The 15352-nt window shown below is 57.2% G+C and overlaps 3 protein-coding genes across 3 annotated transcripts; 2 read left to right on the top strand and 1 right to left on the bottom strand.

Annotated features, from left to right (window-relative positions):
* Window positions 1-549: 549 nt before the first annotated feature.
* Window positions 550-3038, top strand: ACO1O0_002863 (uncharacterized protein; the record flags this gene model as incomplete). Its single annotated transcript, XM_083192324.1, has 2 exons — window positions 550-556; window positions 814-3038. The coding sequence occupies 2 exons, from the start codon at window positions 550-552 to the stop codon at window positions 3036-3038; spliced, it is 2232 nt and encodes a 743-aa protein (XP_083051381.1).
* A 4617-nt stretch (window positions 3039-7655) lies between these two features.
* On the top strand, window positions 7656-8496 carry ACO1O0_002862 (uncharacterized protein; the record flags this gene model as incomplete). The annotated part of the gene is made up of 3 exons (XM_083192323.1): window positions 7656-7659; window positions 7718-8126; window positions 8193-8496. 3 exons carry the CDS (start codon window positions 7656-7658, stop codon window positions 8494-8496), a joined length of 717 nt encoding a protein of 238 aa, XP_083051380.1.
* A 744-nt stretch (window positions 8497-9240) lies between these two features.
* Window positions 9241-14048, bottom strand: GDB1 (bifunctional 4-alpha-glucanotransferase/amylo-alpha-1,6-glucosidase; the record flags this gene model as incomplete). The annotated part of the gene is made up of 3 exons (XM_083192322.1): window positions 9241-9324; window positions 9397-13780; window positions 13837-14048. 3 exons carry the CDS (start codon window positions 14046-14048, stop codon window positions 9241-9243), a joined length of 4680 nt encoding a protein of 1559 aa, XP_083051379.1.
* Window positions 14049-15352: the final 1304 nt, after the last annotated feature.

The raw sequence follows: 15352 nt of genomic DNA, 5'->3' as shown, positions 1-15352 counted from the left end.
CCAGGAGAGGCGAATGCTTTTCCTCTTGGGCAGAGACAGCTCTGCGGAGCCGAGGACTGGATGGCCACGTCGGGGGGGGCAGAGGCATTTATTGTTCTTCTACGGGCCGGGGCTCCCTCAGACGGAGTTCCGGCAACAGGACATCTACATCAGGGACTTCGACGTCCCATCCCTGACTCGGCCTCCCCACAGCGCCGTTTGGAGGCGTTTAAAGCCTGGGCGCAAATCCCCCGCAGCGCTCCCCCAGACCCCCACGAACATGATAGGTCCCGTCGCGCGCTGGGCCATTGGACCATTAGACCATTGTACCATTGGACCATGGAGCCATTCACTTCGTGAGACATATGGGCCAGGAGATTCGGATGACGAGGGCCTCGGCTGGCAGAGTCGGAAAGAGTCCATGACTCGCCGAGCGAGCACCAGCCGCCTCCGCCCGCCCACCGGTGCCAAGGCGCCATGGTGTTGGGGACTGCCAGGGACTGCCAGGGACTGTTAGGGAGTGTTAGGGCTTGCAAGGGACTGCCAGCATGGCTTACCGCTCCCTTAGCAATGGCTGGTCCATACGCAGCACCAGCAGAACTAATATGGCGCCGCCCGCGTGGCCCCCCCGTTTCGGATCTGGTCGTTAGATTTCGGCATCCAGCTTCGGCATTGTGGAGTCGGAATCAGCCCGTATCCTCGCCCCTTCGCCCCGAACTCCCCAAGACTTTATCCGCCGTCACGCCTCGCTGCCCCCGTTCGACATCCTCTGCCCATGGCAACTCGTACGATATTATCCCGCTTCCCACGTTATCACACGCTCAAGGCGACCAGGTTCTCCAGAGGATAAGGAAAAAAGGGAAGAGATGTCGCCCGCCAAGCGGCCATCTGCCGAGCCGCATAGGCCCCACGACGCCCGCCCCGGATCCAACACGGCATCTGACACAGCATCGTCATCAGCATCGTCTTGGAATCCCGGATCCAACGCTGCTTCCAACGCCACATCCAACACCACATCCAACACCACATCCTCCTCCGGCTCCGGCCCCCCGCCCCCCAAGCGTCAGCGCGTCTCCCTCGCCTGCGACCACTGCCGTGCCGCCCGAGGTCGCTGCGACGGCCGTCGCCCCAGCTGCGACGTCTGCCTCTTGCAGCACCGCTCGTGCTCCTACACCTCCTCCACGCGCCGCCGCGGCACCCCGACCGGCTACCTGCGCGCCGTCGAGTCGTCGCTGGCCTACCTGCTCGAGCAGAACCCGGACAATGCGCGCCTCCTCGACCGCCTGCTGCGCACCGGCGCCGACGTCTTCACCGAGCGCACCGCCGAGCCCAGCGACCGCCTGCACAAGCGCTGGACCACCAGCCGCTTCCGCAAGGACATGTGGCGCCTGCTCGTCGACGGCTACCCCAGCGCCCCCGAGAGCGACGTATCCGCCAGGGACGACGACATGGCCACCACCACCACCGAGTCCGACGACTTCTTCAAGACCCAGCTGCTCCCGGGTGCGCTGTCGTCCTCGGCATCCGATGGCCACCAGCTCAACACGCCCCCGTCCGAGAGGACGACCGACGATGCTAGGTCGTGCGACCTGCGCCCGCCGCCGCCGCAGCCCAAGGCCCAGCTGCCCCCCAACTGGCGCCACCTGCTCGACGTATACTTCTCCTACACGTACTGCTGGCTGCCCCTCGTCGAGAGACACGCCCTCGTCGCCGCCGCATCGTCCTTCCCTGCCGAGGGCATCGCCCTGAGCCAGATGTCCGAGGTGGCCCCCTCCCACGCCGAGCTGTGGGCCGTCCTCGCCCTGGCCTCCTTCCAGAGCGCATCCTCACCCGCCGCAGGACAGGACGCCGCCGCCGCACCGTCGCCGCAGCACCCGCTGACGCCCCGGAGCATCTACTCCATCGCCCGCAACATGATGCCCTCCGAGGAGAAGCGCTTCGAGCTGCCGCACCTGCGCGCGCTGCTGCTGCACTCGCTCGTCCTCATGGGCCAGGGTGCCGGGCTGGCCGCCTGGATGCTCGTCGGCACCGCCGTGCGCCTGGCCCTGCACCTGCGCGAGACGGGCGACCTGTACGCCGGCGAGGATGCGTCGACGGTCGCGTCCCCCGGCACGCGCGCCTTTGCCGCGTCGCTGATCCTCAACACCCTCGCCTCGGCCTACCTGGGGCAGCCCACCTTCCTGAGCGTCGACACCGAGGAGCTGAGCGCCGCCATCGACGCCATGGGCGAGGCTGGGGAGAGCGAGCCCTGGACGCCCGTCCTTGGGGGCGCACCGCCAGCAGCAGCAGCAGCAGCAGCAGCAGCAGCAGTAGGCGAGGCATCCCCAGAAGCCAACCCGCTGCAGGCCTTCCGGCAGCTGTACAAGATCGCCAAGATCATGAGCGCCATCCTCCGCGCCGGCGGGTGGCGCTCGAACCCCGTGCAGGGCCCGCGCACCGAGGACCTGATCAAGTGCCTGGACCCGGCCTTCTCCTTCTGCAATAGCGTCGTGCTGGGCAGCTCCACGCCGTCGGCCCCCTCGGCGTTCGTCCTGCATGCCTTCTTCCTGACGGCGCTGACGCAGTGCGCGCCGGGGACGCGCTCGTCGCTGCTGTCGAGCCTGCGGGAGGTCGTCGAGAGCTGCGAGGTGCACTTTGGGCCGTGCGGCGTGCCGCCCGTGATTGTGTGCATTGCGGGGACGGCGCTGCGGTCGCGGCATGCGGATAAGATGGATGCCTATGAGCGGAGCAAGTGGGAGAGGCTGGCCGGGTCGGTGCGGACCGTGTGGACGGATCGGGCGAGTGGTGTCTTCCCGAGACCGGTTGGGTTGTCGAGTACGGAGATTGGCTCGTCTGATCCTCTTGTGTCCCTCTCAGCACAGAGACCAGAGGTGCCAGTAAAGTCTGACGTGTTGGGCAGCCTTCTCGATAAGCAGGTCAACCCGGCGTACCTGGCTGATGGCAGCCTCGATGGAGGTGGCCTCATCGGCTGGACGGATGAGCCGTCGACAGGGTTCGACTCCTTCCTGAGCGATCTTGACTATGCCTGGATGGACCCGAATACTCCATATTTATGCTAGAACGGGGTAAGATGGGCCAGAACTGGCGGGTTTGGAGGCGAATGAATCATCCTGCTAGGAGTCGGAGGCTATCTCATTCTGAAGGTGTCATGAGCAAAACGAGCAAAACGCTTGGTTACAGCGACCATCACATTGCTTCTTTGATACGCAAACCCAAGTATCGATGTGAATCTATTTCCCTTCCGGCGACTTGCCGATAAAGTGTGGGTTGTGTTTGTGTTTCCTGATCTCCGCGCCCTCAACAGCGAACCCCTGAGGACATGTTCATTCTCTTCGAGGTCTCCGCCATGTCGATTGAGTATCTCTACAAAACAAAGAAACGTGATTGTCTGCAGATTTGCCGCAGAATTGAGGCTGGCTTGTTTGTATCTCGAGAAAATCTCAGCAGGCCGCAACTTTACGCGCCATCGCCAAAGACGCCCTTTCAATGGAGACACAGGCGTCTGCCAGCAACACTGATCAGCGAAAGTAGTTCCGCAACTGTGCCATCTCGGCTATGGCTGGTCTATCGAGAGTGGTTTCCCACACGACAGCTCATCCGGAAGTGGTAGTAACCGTCGCCTCGGGTGGCACATGGACAACTTAGCCACGTCGATGAAGAACAAGAAGCGTCCCTAGAGCCTAACAACTAGAATCTAGAGTCTAGTCGGCGGTTGGTAGGCACAAGGCATGATGAACGGGACGGGTGACTAGCGGGCGACGGGAAACCACACATGCAGTCGCGAGGGACAAAGTGCAGGGCACGTCCCACAGCGGCATGACAATTGGGCGTTGGCTTACTCCAATCCTGCCGCTGGCGAAATCAAGAACATTATGGGAGCTAGGGAATTCTCCTCCGACATGGTCGTCATGGATTTGGAACTGCCTGGGAGACCACTTTGGCACTGGTGGGTGACACTCATACAAGTGCTTGGGAGCACCACAGGAGTAGCCGCTGCAGTAGTGGGCGGCGCAAAACCTGACCATCATGAGATATGACAGATTTCGAAATGTCAAGACAGACCTAACGTACGAATTCTCTCTAGCCACTTCGGCCCGGTGTAATTTTCCCGATCATGTCTACTCGGAGATGACGTATATTACCGTGCCTGGTTGATTGGCGCCATCCATGTGGTGTTACACACATGCTTTGCCGGGCGCGAGGGAATGCCCGAGTAACAAGCCGAACTCAAGCCGAGCTCAAACAACATGTTGAAATTCCTTGTGTAGAAAGGTATGGTCAGAGTTCGTTAAATAATCACGGGGGCCCGGCCATTGAGAGGCTCCGTCCAAAATCACGGGTATAGGAAATCGGCCTCGCGTGCTGCAGCGAAGGTGCCAAGACCAATTAATGAGGGTATCATGTCCAACCAACGCCGAATTCTCTCACCCTGATCCTCCTCACCGGAAGAGAAAATCTGAACTAGGTTGGCTGGGAAGAGAGAACGGCGGGAAAAATTATAGCTGTATCAGTGGGATTTCGAGTTGTACTACTCCGTTGCGTTGGACAGACTTGAATAGGATCATCGTGGCGGCCCCTGAAGCACCCTTTTCTCTCCAAGGAACCCACGGTTGGCCCAATGGGGAGCCTATGGGATCCCATGGCGCTAACATACGAAGCGAGGGGATGTTCCGAATAGTGTGTCGACCGTGCCGATACTATGGCGAATCTGAATGCAAGGACGTACCTCCTGTTACCTATGAAAAGGGGGACAGGTTGAAAAATACCGTTGGTATTTGACCCCTACCATTGGGACAGATGGATGGCCTTACGGCAGCCCTGTCCCTGTCATCGGAGCTGTTAGACGCTGACAGACTGGGACTACAAATGGCGGCATTGAGATTTGTCGCTTGTGCTCTGATTCGAACCCATCTGGTCTAAAATCATTGTCACACCGGGGTAGCCAATGAGGGGTGTCGTCGATGACTCGTTACCCTCAGGTGAAAGCAACACCCGGGAGGTGCACCGCACATGCTGTGAGAACTGCGGCCCCATTCCCAGGATATCAAGATAAGGGAATGCTTCAAAGGCTCTTGATATTGTTGGTCAGACGTAGCTGTTGGTGCGACTCGTCCTGAAGTCCCAGGGTCGGTGGAAGACTGGTTCGGCGCCATAGGACTGGTTGTGATACCCCAAGTTGAACGACTCTAGATGGTATAGACGAGTCGCTGGAACAGGTATAAGATGGGATGTTGACTCCAGGCCGTGTTCATCTTAGCCATCCCTTTCCATCTTATCCTGCACATTAGCTCACATCCTCCAACTGGCATACTACACTCAGGCTTCCAGAAACAAACCGACACACCGCTTTGAGCCGAGAAGTCCGCCACAGAATCTGTGACTCCTGTTCCAACACATTGCAAAGTTCTTCACCATGGTCAACAACTCTGCCACTCAGGGCGGTGCTGCGCAGAACCCGGGTTGCAGCCCTCCGACGGCTTCTGGTAACAATGCGGATTAACCTAATAAGCCCGGAGCATATGCTGAACTATACTCCAGGCAGGTCAAGTACTGCCTCCCACCATATCCCTGAGGCTCAGGGCGGAAGCATAGCCATGGAATTGTATCTCGCTGAGCCGCTAGAGGCGGGGCCGTGGACCGCCATATCGGTTTCCGGGACTTCTAGCATAGGTGTGAGGACCGCAAAGACAACCTCCAGTGACAAGGGTGATGGCCGATCGGTAGCTGCTACCCAGGGATCAGTCCGAGGTTCAAAATAGGACGCAGTCGGAGAGGGCATGAGTATGGTTAGCCTCAACGACACGTCGATGTACGAGGGCATGCTTTCGTTGTAGGCGCATATGGAACAGAGGTTCGCTTGTTTCCCGTCTTCTGAAAGTCGACAATGGTTGGCGTACTGCCAATGGGTCGCCTTGTAAACGCTCCGAATGTGATAACCTGCTCAAAAGAGAACCAGTATGGATTTGGTGCGCCATTCGTTGCTTGTGACCGCACCCTTGGTAGACCTGTTGCTCACTGTTGAAGTCGAGGGGAGAGTCGCGCAAGGAATGGGGTACGTGTGTCCGACATATTCAATGCGGTGCTTATTCGAACAGGCTCTGAGTTCGCACAAGAGTTTTGTCCAGAGTCCTGTGGTTCCCGAAGTCGATGAATCGAGGCAGTTGGGTTGAATTGGGGATGGTAGGATTAGGTAAGGCGACAGGACGCCGCAAAGGAACGCGACGAAGTTGGCGATCATCAGGTACGAAGTGCCATGTATCCTTTTCCAACTGTGGAGACTGGAGATATTCCGGCGGGCCCGCCCAGGCGAGACCCGGAAACGGAAAGTGCCATCCGACCAGTGAATCGCCCCGAGCCTCTGCAAGCTTGCAAACAGCTAAGTAATATTGAAGATCTTTGATGAAAGTCTAAAAGTACGAGTAAGCCGGAAGCGGTGTATCGATTCTTTTCAGGAATAAAGAAGAGATTTGATTGGTTACCGCAGGCAATACTGGGACGCTTTCGCACCAGAACCTCACCTTGAATGGAAGGTCCATCTGTGTTGTTGCAGGATCACTTGGCGTCGCTGCAGGATTCAGCAGGAACAATCGGACGGAAAGATCCATGATGACTGCGCCACCCCCAGCACTTGGTAAATGTCTGCGAGATGGCAGCGATACGTTGATTAATATGCACAACCGTGCCTGCCCTTGTTTAATAACTCCGACATCCACACGCGCAAATTTTCGGATTTGCAGGCAAGGGATAAGATGCTGAAAAGGTCTCAGGTCTGACTGCATTGTGGTGCATGGGAATAATACTGCACCTCCCTGGACCTGGTGGTCACCTTCACATCATAATTGCAAGTCACCTGGGAGTATTCGTAATGGAAATAATACGAACGCCTCGGCCCTTGGGACGGAGAGCATGTGTGAGCACTGAGATGGCTGGCGAGCTCCTCTTTTGCACTGTTGCTCAGTGCTGTGGCAGTGCTGCAGCCTGTTGACTTGTGACCATCGCTGGATTCTTGGCATTTGGATCCCAATGCATGGCGAGAGGCATGACCCCAGGTACGGTACGTACCCAATCTGTATTACTGGGCGCCAAGATTCACGTTGGTGGTGGTGTTGGTTCCGCGGCGCAGTAAGACGGGGACGGCTGGCAGCCTCAACGCTAGGTGGCTTGCTGGCCCAGACTCTCTCTCTCCCGTCTCAGGCCACCACGTCCATTCCTGTTCTCGAACACCGCCCCCATTCGTCCTTCCGTCGCCGTCTTCACTCGCTCCCTCGCAAAACACTCGCACCTCCACCTCCGCGCTCCAGTACCCCGGCGTATCGACACCCGCCGAATTATCCGCTGCTCCGTTCGTCGTAGTCGCTACCGTCTCTCGCTCTGCGCTGTCCATCGCTTTTTCATCCCTTTGCGACCCCTGGGCCTCTGCTGTGGATCCTCCAGATTGACTGTTAGACGAGACGACCGTCAAGCCCTACGAAATACCCCTGGGCACCCGACGTGCTTCCCAACGCTGCGACCGCCACATATCGGATAGACGCCATCCGTGGTTTCGTTCGACGGATCGAAGCAGCTGGCTTCGTTCACTGGGAGGCTCGACACCCTCGACATCATCCTGGGCTCGCGGCCCTGGACCCCGACGAGTCTTCAACCAACGACGTCGCAATCTCGACACTGCCAACACCATGGGTAACTTTTACCACTAAGACGACAAACCACCACCGGTAGCCTCGCTAATGCATCCCAGCTCAACAACCAGTGACCACCATTCCCCCCTTTGCCGACACCAAGGTCCTACCCGCCTGCGCTGCCAACTGCGGTCCCCTCTACGACGCCAACGGCGCCTGCGTCCCGCCTGCCGCCGCCCAAGCTGAGGCCTCAGTCTACACGGGATGCTTCTGCTCCCATAATGGCGTTAAGGCCTTGTCGACCGCCACCGCCGGTGTTTGCGATGATGCTTGCCAGGGCAACGACCTGAGCTCGATCGCGGGTTGGTTCCGTGACATGTGCAAAGTCAAGAACGACAATGGGAACAACGGTGGGGATAACAACGGCGGAGACAACAACGGCGGAGACAACAAAGGTGACGACAACAACCAGGATCAGCCGGCACCGACTGGAAAGCCTGTGAACCACAATAACGGCGGCGGTGACTGGTAAGACCTACACTGACAACCCCCCCTCTTTTTTTCACAATGGCATTTGGGCTGACTCGCGTGTAGGATCTCGAACCACTGGAAATGGGTCGTCATGCTTGCCGTCCTCGTCGTCGCCATCGCTGGCATTTGGATCGCCGCCTGCATCTGGCGCCGCCGCTACCTGAAGAAGCGAGAACTGGCGATGCCCTTGAAGCCATCCCCCCCCGCCGCCCCCTGGGCCCCTGACGCGACCGTGACCACCCGGCCCACGATGGGAAGCTCGACTCCCTCCGACGACCCCCGCGGGGCCGGCTCATTCATGCCCGGCTCCCAGACCACCGGCCTGCCAGAAGCGGAAAAGGCCTCGAATAGTCGCTGGGGCAGGTGATGTCGTGAGAGACGCACATCTTGATCGATACATCTATTACGGCCTGTTTTATGTGTCTAGGGTTTTTTCTCTCTTTTTTTTTTTTTTTTACAATTTTGCACGCGAATAGGTTTTTGTTTCTTACGCAATCGGGTCCAGGCAACCGGAGACATCTGCTGGACTCAGGGCCGGAGCCTACCCAGTGCGGCTCTTTAACCGGCGTTGTGAATAAGCCACACTGATCTGATTTTCACCGGATCTCTGCTTGGAACAGGGTGGGCGTGAGGGCGTTTGATGATGACCGGTCATTTTCCACCACAATTTACCGGGAACCCTTCCCCCGGTGATTCTAGAAGGAGGAAACTTTCTTTGGAGTGTGACTAGGGGAAGGAGATTCTATATATCGATACCTACGATGGCCTGGATTTACGGCCTTGGTACAGAGGATGAAGATGATGAGGAGGAGGCGGGAGGCGGGAGGAGAACAATCAAGGGAGGGAATCATTGTATGGTTGGACAAATTTACTCCGTACGTACGTACTTCGTGCACGGCTGGGGGAGAAACTATGCCCGCCTGTGTGTTTCGGGCGCGCCGATCGACTGTTTCAGAAACCTCGCTTGCGACCACGATACCCACACGTTTTCGCGTGAGGCTCAATAATAACACCAGGCATCCCATCGTGTATTATGCGTCTATCATGATTCTTAAGGCTATTACGAATTCTCCACTTCCTCCTCGCACGCGTCCGGAACACGGGTTACCTCTCATGCCTCTCCTGCCTCTTTCTCCTCTACCGCATCCATGTATAGGTCAATTAGACAGCCGGCTGACCATGCTTGCGTAGGGCTCTGTGATGTAATGCGTTAGTCGAACCAGCGCCTTGAATCTCGAGATACTTGCGGATCAAGGGGACAACCTACCGAATCAGGACAGTACTCGCCATTCTTCTGGGTGAGCTCGGCCAGCCCCGCCCAGACGCTCTCCTTCATCATCTTCTTGCATCCGGCTAGACGTCTCGTCACCTGCTGGAAGGCCTCCGTCTTGCCTTCTTCCGTGTGCCTCCTCTTGAGGTCAAATTTGAGCAGGGCCCGGAGGAAGAAGCCGGTGGGCCACAGCCATTCGGGACCCTGGTGGTAGTTTCTGCCCTTGCTCGTTGCAAAATCCTCGCTGTCCTCACTATTGCGGTAGTAAGGCCGGTAGTTGAGATCGGCGGGGTCCAGCGTCGCCATGCCTGTTGGGCCTCGGAGGACAGAGTCGGCGAGACACAGGGCGTGGAGAGCATGATCCGGGTCAAAGAGCGATGGCGCAACCGTCATGGCAATGGGGAAGTTGCAGCGCAGCTGGTAGTCTTCAAACTCCTTGCCAGACTTGTAGAGGTCCTTGTAGATACCGCGACGATTAATGATGGCGGGGTTGACGTCGTGCTTGGAGTCGTCTTTGGGAGATACTGGAACAAAGTAGCACCTCTCAAAGTTGTCCTTGATGCGCCCTGCCCAGTCCGCCAGCGTCACTGACCCACCGTCTGCTGTCTTGACGTCTCCATAGGCGTACTGTCCCTGTTCGTGAAGTTCAGAGAGCCATTTCAGAGCGCTGTACAGAAGACCGGTGATCTCAATGGCAGCGCCGTCGCGAGGCGTTCCAGGGATACCCTTGGACCCCGCCTTCTCACTTTCGCCCATCTTGTCCATCCACGTCCCGCAGTTGAACTGGTTTCCGCCAAAGATGATGCCCGTATTCCAGTCGACCTTGATGTCCTGGTTGAAGCCTTCGTCACGCATCTGGCTATCAATTTGTGGTCCGGCATTGGCCTCCCGATACTTCATTCCTGACGCGTGCCTCTGGAGTGCCTCCTGAATGATATCCTCGATGGTGCTCTCTTGAGAGTAGGCTCGAGGATCATCCGTCGGGAACCAAGTGTCGTCATAGGGCAAGAACCTGCGCTTCACCTTGGTCTGAAGAAGTTCTGTACCCTCCGGTGCAAGCTTCGTGTAATCTTGGATCGTCTGGAGGAAGAACCAGATCGAGTCCCTGGAGTTGTACCTCGGTGCATCGCCACTGCTGAGAAGGTTGGGGATCATACCGTGCTTCAATACACTGCCAAAAGCCAGAATGTGCTCCTTGGCCTCAGCGAATCGCCCAGTGCCTAGAAGAAGGCCACGGACCGAGATGAAGACGTCTCGTCCCCAGCACCTGGCCCACTCGACGGCGAAATGAGGTAGCCCCGCGGCCATAGATGGCACCGGTTTTGTTGGCCATAGCGAGGCGGACTTGACGTAGCCCGTCTGCTGAACGCTCACCAACGCTAGTTTCTGCAGGAACCACTGTCCGTATCGCACGTTATCAGTCATGAGCTCTAACGCCCTCTCCGAGGCGGCCAAGTACGCCGTCCGGAGTGCGAGCCCAAAGTAGCGCGGAAGGAGGAAGTTTGGTATGCGCCTGATAGCGTTGAACCGCTCTTTGAGCCATAGCGCAGGTTTCGATAGCCGTTCGTGGCCCTGCGCTGTGCTGATACGCTCTAGGCGGTTGACAATGTAATCAAGTGCCCACTGTCCGTCTCGGAGATTCTGGCAGAGCGGGTGTGCCAAGTTGTTCTCTCTGATAATCGGCTCCAGAACACTCCACCATCCTTGGAGACCAGCGTATATAAGCTTTCCGTGACCAGGGATGCTGTAGGTGCCGTCGCGACCTCCACTAGAGTCCATCTCCTCGGCGTCACACCGGTACAGGAGAAAGTTGAGGTCCACGAGATCCAGGTTACCCATAGCGGCTTTCGCTCCCGAGGTAACGTAGTGGTCTAATCCAGCTGAGTGCTCTGCAGTCGGGATCCAAGTCTCGAAAAGGGCGATGCTCCCGGGCGGGAATTTGTCCCGAACAGTGATGATGGTCTCATCTCCGTTGACTTCCATCCTAATGCCGGGAACGTCAATTACACGGCTAGGGAGTCCCCGCAGGTACTTCTTATCATCGAGAACCTCTTGCGTCGCCTCTTCGCTGTCATCGACCTCCAGCATCCAGCTGCCAAGATGGCGAGCTTTGGTTCCTGCAAGACGAACCGAGCTGAAGGCGCCATTCCCATTTCCGTATCCAGGGAACGCGGTGTGAGCAATAAGAAAGTATCCCTTACGGGACTCTGGTTGGACCCGATGGACTGTGACGTACTGGTCCTCGTGGTGGACATGAGTTTCATCGTAACCGTCCTTGCCCATCAGAGTGTGAATCTGGTTCAGAAGTTTCTTGATGCCGCCGATTCCGTTCCTTCCCCCTCCAATCCTGACTGGATGCGGCCCCGACGACTCTGAAGTATAGAGTCGAGTCTCATTCACGAGATCAATTAGCCTAGGATAGATTTCGTCATATCCCATGACGCTACCCGTAGCGCTGGAGCACATGTTGACAAGAGCAGCGTTGGGCAATGTGTCTCGCGCATCGCGTTTCTGGGCCGGGGTCTCATTGTCGTGTGTGCAGTCCATGAACAAGGCGTGGACGGGTGTCGGCTTGATTGTGCGTATTATCTCCCGAAAGTATCCGCCGTCGGGGCCGTTCATGGACGGGCTGGTCGGGGCTGAGGTAGAGGATTCGCTCTTGGATACTTCATCGACTTCGAAGCTGCCAATGGGTCGCCCGCCATGTCTATGGACAAGGCGACTGAGCTCAGCGGTGCTCCATGCCTGCATGGCCTCACGGATGAGAGAGCTCAGACCCAACCGCTTGACAAAGACATAGTCCATCTCCTCAGAGCCGCTGAAAAGCTCGGCGACGACGTAGAGATCTGGGCGGACCCGGCGAGCCTCATCCAGGATATGCTCTGCGACATGGATGGGTGTGGAGTGGCAGTTGTCGATACGCAATCCCGCAAAGTACTTGGCCAGCATTCGAGCATACTTGGTCATGTGTTCCCATAGGAACGGGCTGTCCTCGGGTCCTTGTCCGTATCGGAGCTTGACGCAGTCGCCCCAGACGATGACCTCGCGACGCAAATACACACGCGTGTCGGGTCCAGCATTGTCAACCAAGGCATTACCGCCCCAGACCCAGCCATTGTTGACAAGGGCCAAATCTCTTGCCGTATAAGCTGCCGTTGTTTTGTTCCTTGGGAGTCGGGTGAAGTACGTCTCAATCAGAGGGTTTTTAGTGTTGATAGGCCCGAGTTTCGGACCGTGGTCATCCAGACGCATGTACTTGATGCGATTGAACACCTGCTCCAGAATCTCGTCCACATCGGTGTCATACTCCTTGTAGAACGGAAGATTCAGAGCATCTAGTATATCCATCATCTCGGCACGCGCAGCTGCCTTGTCCGTTCGTTGCGAGGATTCGCCTTCATATCGCCCAAATCTGAAGGACAAGAGACTCGCTGCCAGAGTTGGGTCTACCCGCCGGCGGAACCGCTCGCCTAGGCGATCTTTTCCTAGGAGGCCGTATTTTTGGACAAATTCGATTTCATCTGACAGCTCCCCCTTTTCCAGGACCACGACTTCTGAGGAGAATTCGGGAACGTCTTGCGGAATGTGCGTCTTGCCGGCGACCCATGCATCAATGGCCGCATCAGCGTCGCGCTCAACATCGAGTACATAGTACTCCCAGAGGCGGATCTTGGCAATGACTTCTGTCTTGACAGCATCCATAATCTTGATGAGCTCGTCAGTGGACTCGAGGTCGGTGGGCAGGCCCAGCTTTTCGAGGTTGACGCTCAGCTCGAGCAGCTTTGTGTCGAGCTCGTAGGCAGATTCCAGCCATGGCGCCGTGTTCAGATTGTACCCGGCATCCGGATGCTCCTCGAGCCATTTTGTGTTGTTGGCTGTGTGGTTGAGGACAATGTCTGTCAAGCTCAGGAGCGAATGCTCCTGCTCGAGGCTGTCCACCATACGCTTGACATCCTGCTCCCCAGCTGGAAAGCAGGCGGGGTCCCAGCCGAGCTGGTCGTACAAGCTGTATGGGGAGTTTGAGACACCACGGACCTGCAGCGGGGTGAAGTGAATCATGTTATACCCCCGGTCGCTGATCCCCTCCAGATGGCGCTCCCAGTCGCTGGGGTACTCGCCCATGAACTTGCTAATAACAGAGAACACGGAGAGAGCAGGCAGCGGCAAGGGGCGCCCATCGAGCTTGAGTCGAGGGGCAACATCGATGTAGTAGAGGGGGGTCTTTTTGAGGTTATTCCGGGCGGATTTGTGGGAGGGAAGGTCGGGGGACAGGTCGGAGCGCAGGTCGGGAAGCTCTGCGTAGGTGGTGTAGAAGGCGTACGCGCCCGGTTCGTAGATGGGAATGGAGATTTCGAGGGTACGGTTAAAGTCAGGTGTCAGGCTGGGCATTCAGGTCAGTAAGAGAGGCAGTGATTCAGAGTGGTTGAGATGTCATACCTGAATTCTCTGAAGCTGTCGCGGCGGAACTCGAGGCCCTTTTCGGGGATGTTGACCCAGAGGCTGCCATGACGGCATATGGACGAGGTGCCCTCGATGGCGAAACGGATGGTTATGGGATCATTTGTACGAGGAGCGAGGTAGATGTACTCTCTGGCGACCTGAGGCGAGCCATCGTCGTTGAGCGGGAGCAGATATACCTCGTTTGACATGATGGTTCGCGGTATCATGCTGAAGGGAAAAGAGGGCGGGAGCCAGCAGAAGCTGCCCCGCGGTGGCCGTTGGAGGATTGGAGCTGGAGGGGTGCTGGAGGGGTGCTGGCAGCTGTCTTGCAGGGGGTCCGGGCGCTGATCAGTGATCGCGATCCAGTACTGGTATCCACCTCGAACGAAGCGCTAGACCAACGCCCAACAGGTCAACGGGTGTCTGGCTGGCCCTGGGCCTGATGAGATACGAGGACTGCAGATGGACAACTGAGGATGCTGAGAGAGGAGGAGGGGGAGTAGAAGAGGAGGTGAGGAGGCATTGGGGCGCTGCACCGCAAATCCGGTGAGTAAATACGAGATTACAGGTTACGCAAAGGCGGACAAGACCAGGTGGACAAGGACACGGGAGATGATGCAGCGGTGCTGCTGGGGGCGGGAAGCTGGGGACTGGAGGCTGAAGCTGGGAGCTGCAAACTGGTACTTGGAAGTGGGAGCGCAAACCAGGATTGCCCGTGGGTTTGCACGGGGGTTTCTCTCCGGTGGTGAGGTGTTCTGGTTTCACTAAATGGGTTTCAGGCATCCAAACATGAGTCAGATGCTGAGCCGTTTCCAATATTTGCATCTCGCATTGACTCTCCTCGGATTCATGATGGTAGGTATTCGATCTTGGACCACCTGGGAGAATTTTCTACGGGTTGGTGTGTCGCTTCGGCGCGGCAAAATAGAGTGATGCTGCGAATCGCGATCGCCAGCATCGACCTCGATGTTCAGGAACTGGCCTGCGCTCGTGTTTGGTGGGGTGCCTCATATGCCTTGCATGATGCCGTGCACAGATTGCCTTGAAATTTGCGCATGGGAAAAACAGTCGCCAAAGTCGGCAGACTCTATAATATCCATCGTCAGCCTTGGAGCATGAGTCGAATGTTTTTGCAAGCTGCCCTCGCAGTTGAGATCCGCCAACCATTACGTCATTCCCACCAAAAGGCGAGCTTTCTGCAAGGAGTCGATAGCGTCCTCGCATAAGATGAACCATGGATGGATGGGCTTTGGCCTGTCCGCAAAGACCGCTCTTATATACCGGCTCGAATCACGTAGGAACACTGCAGTTTATTGACAATTTCACAATCCAATGGGTGTAGTATTCGCACACTGAGTATAGCTATATACGGAGAGCTCCGGACCTCCACATGGTTCCCGACTCCACATTGCCTCTTCGGGCACCGAGATCATCAACCAACCCCGGCCAGCCGGAGACGCTGACCAATACCTTCTAAAACTGTGAATCAAGAGACTGCGTTATTCGATTATTG

The sequence above is a fragment of the Amphichorda felina genome (genome assembly GCF_050947745.1).
Source record: "Amphichorda felina strain 45539 chromosome Unknown scaffold_3, whole genome shotgun sequence".
Classification (NCBI taxonomy): Eukaryota; Fungi; Ascomycota; class Sordariomycetes; order Hypocreales; family Bionectriaceae; genus Amphichorda; species Amphichorda felina.
Note: the sequence above shows the minus strand (reverse complement) of the source record. Positions and strands in the feature narration are given on the sequence as shown.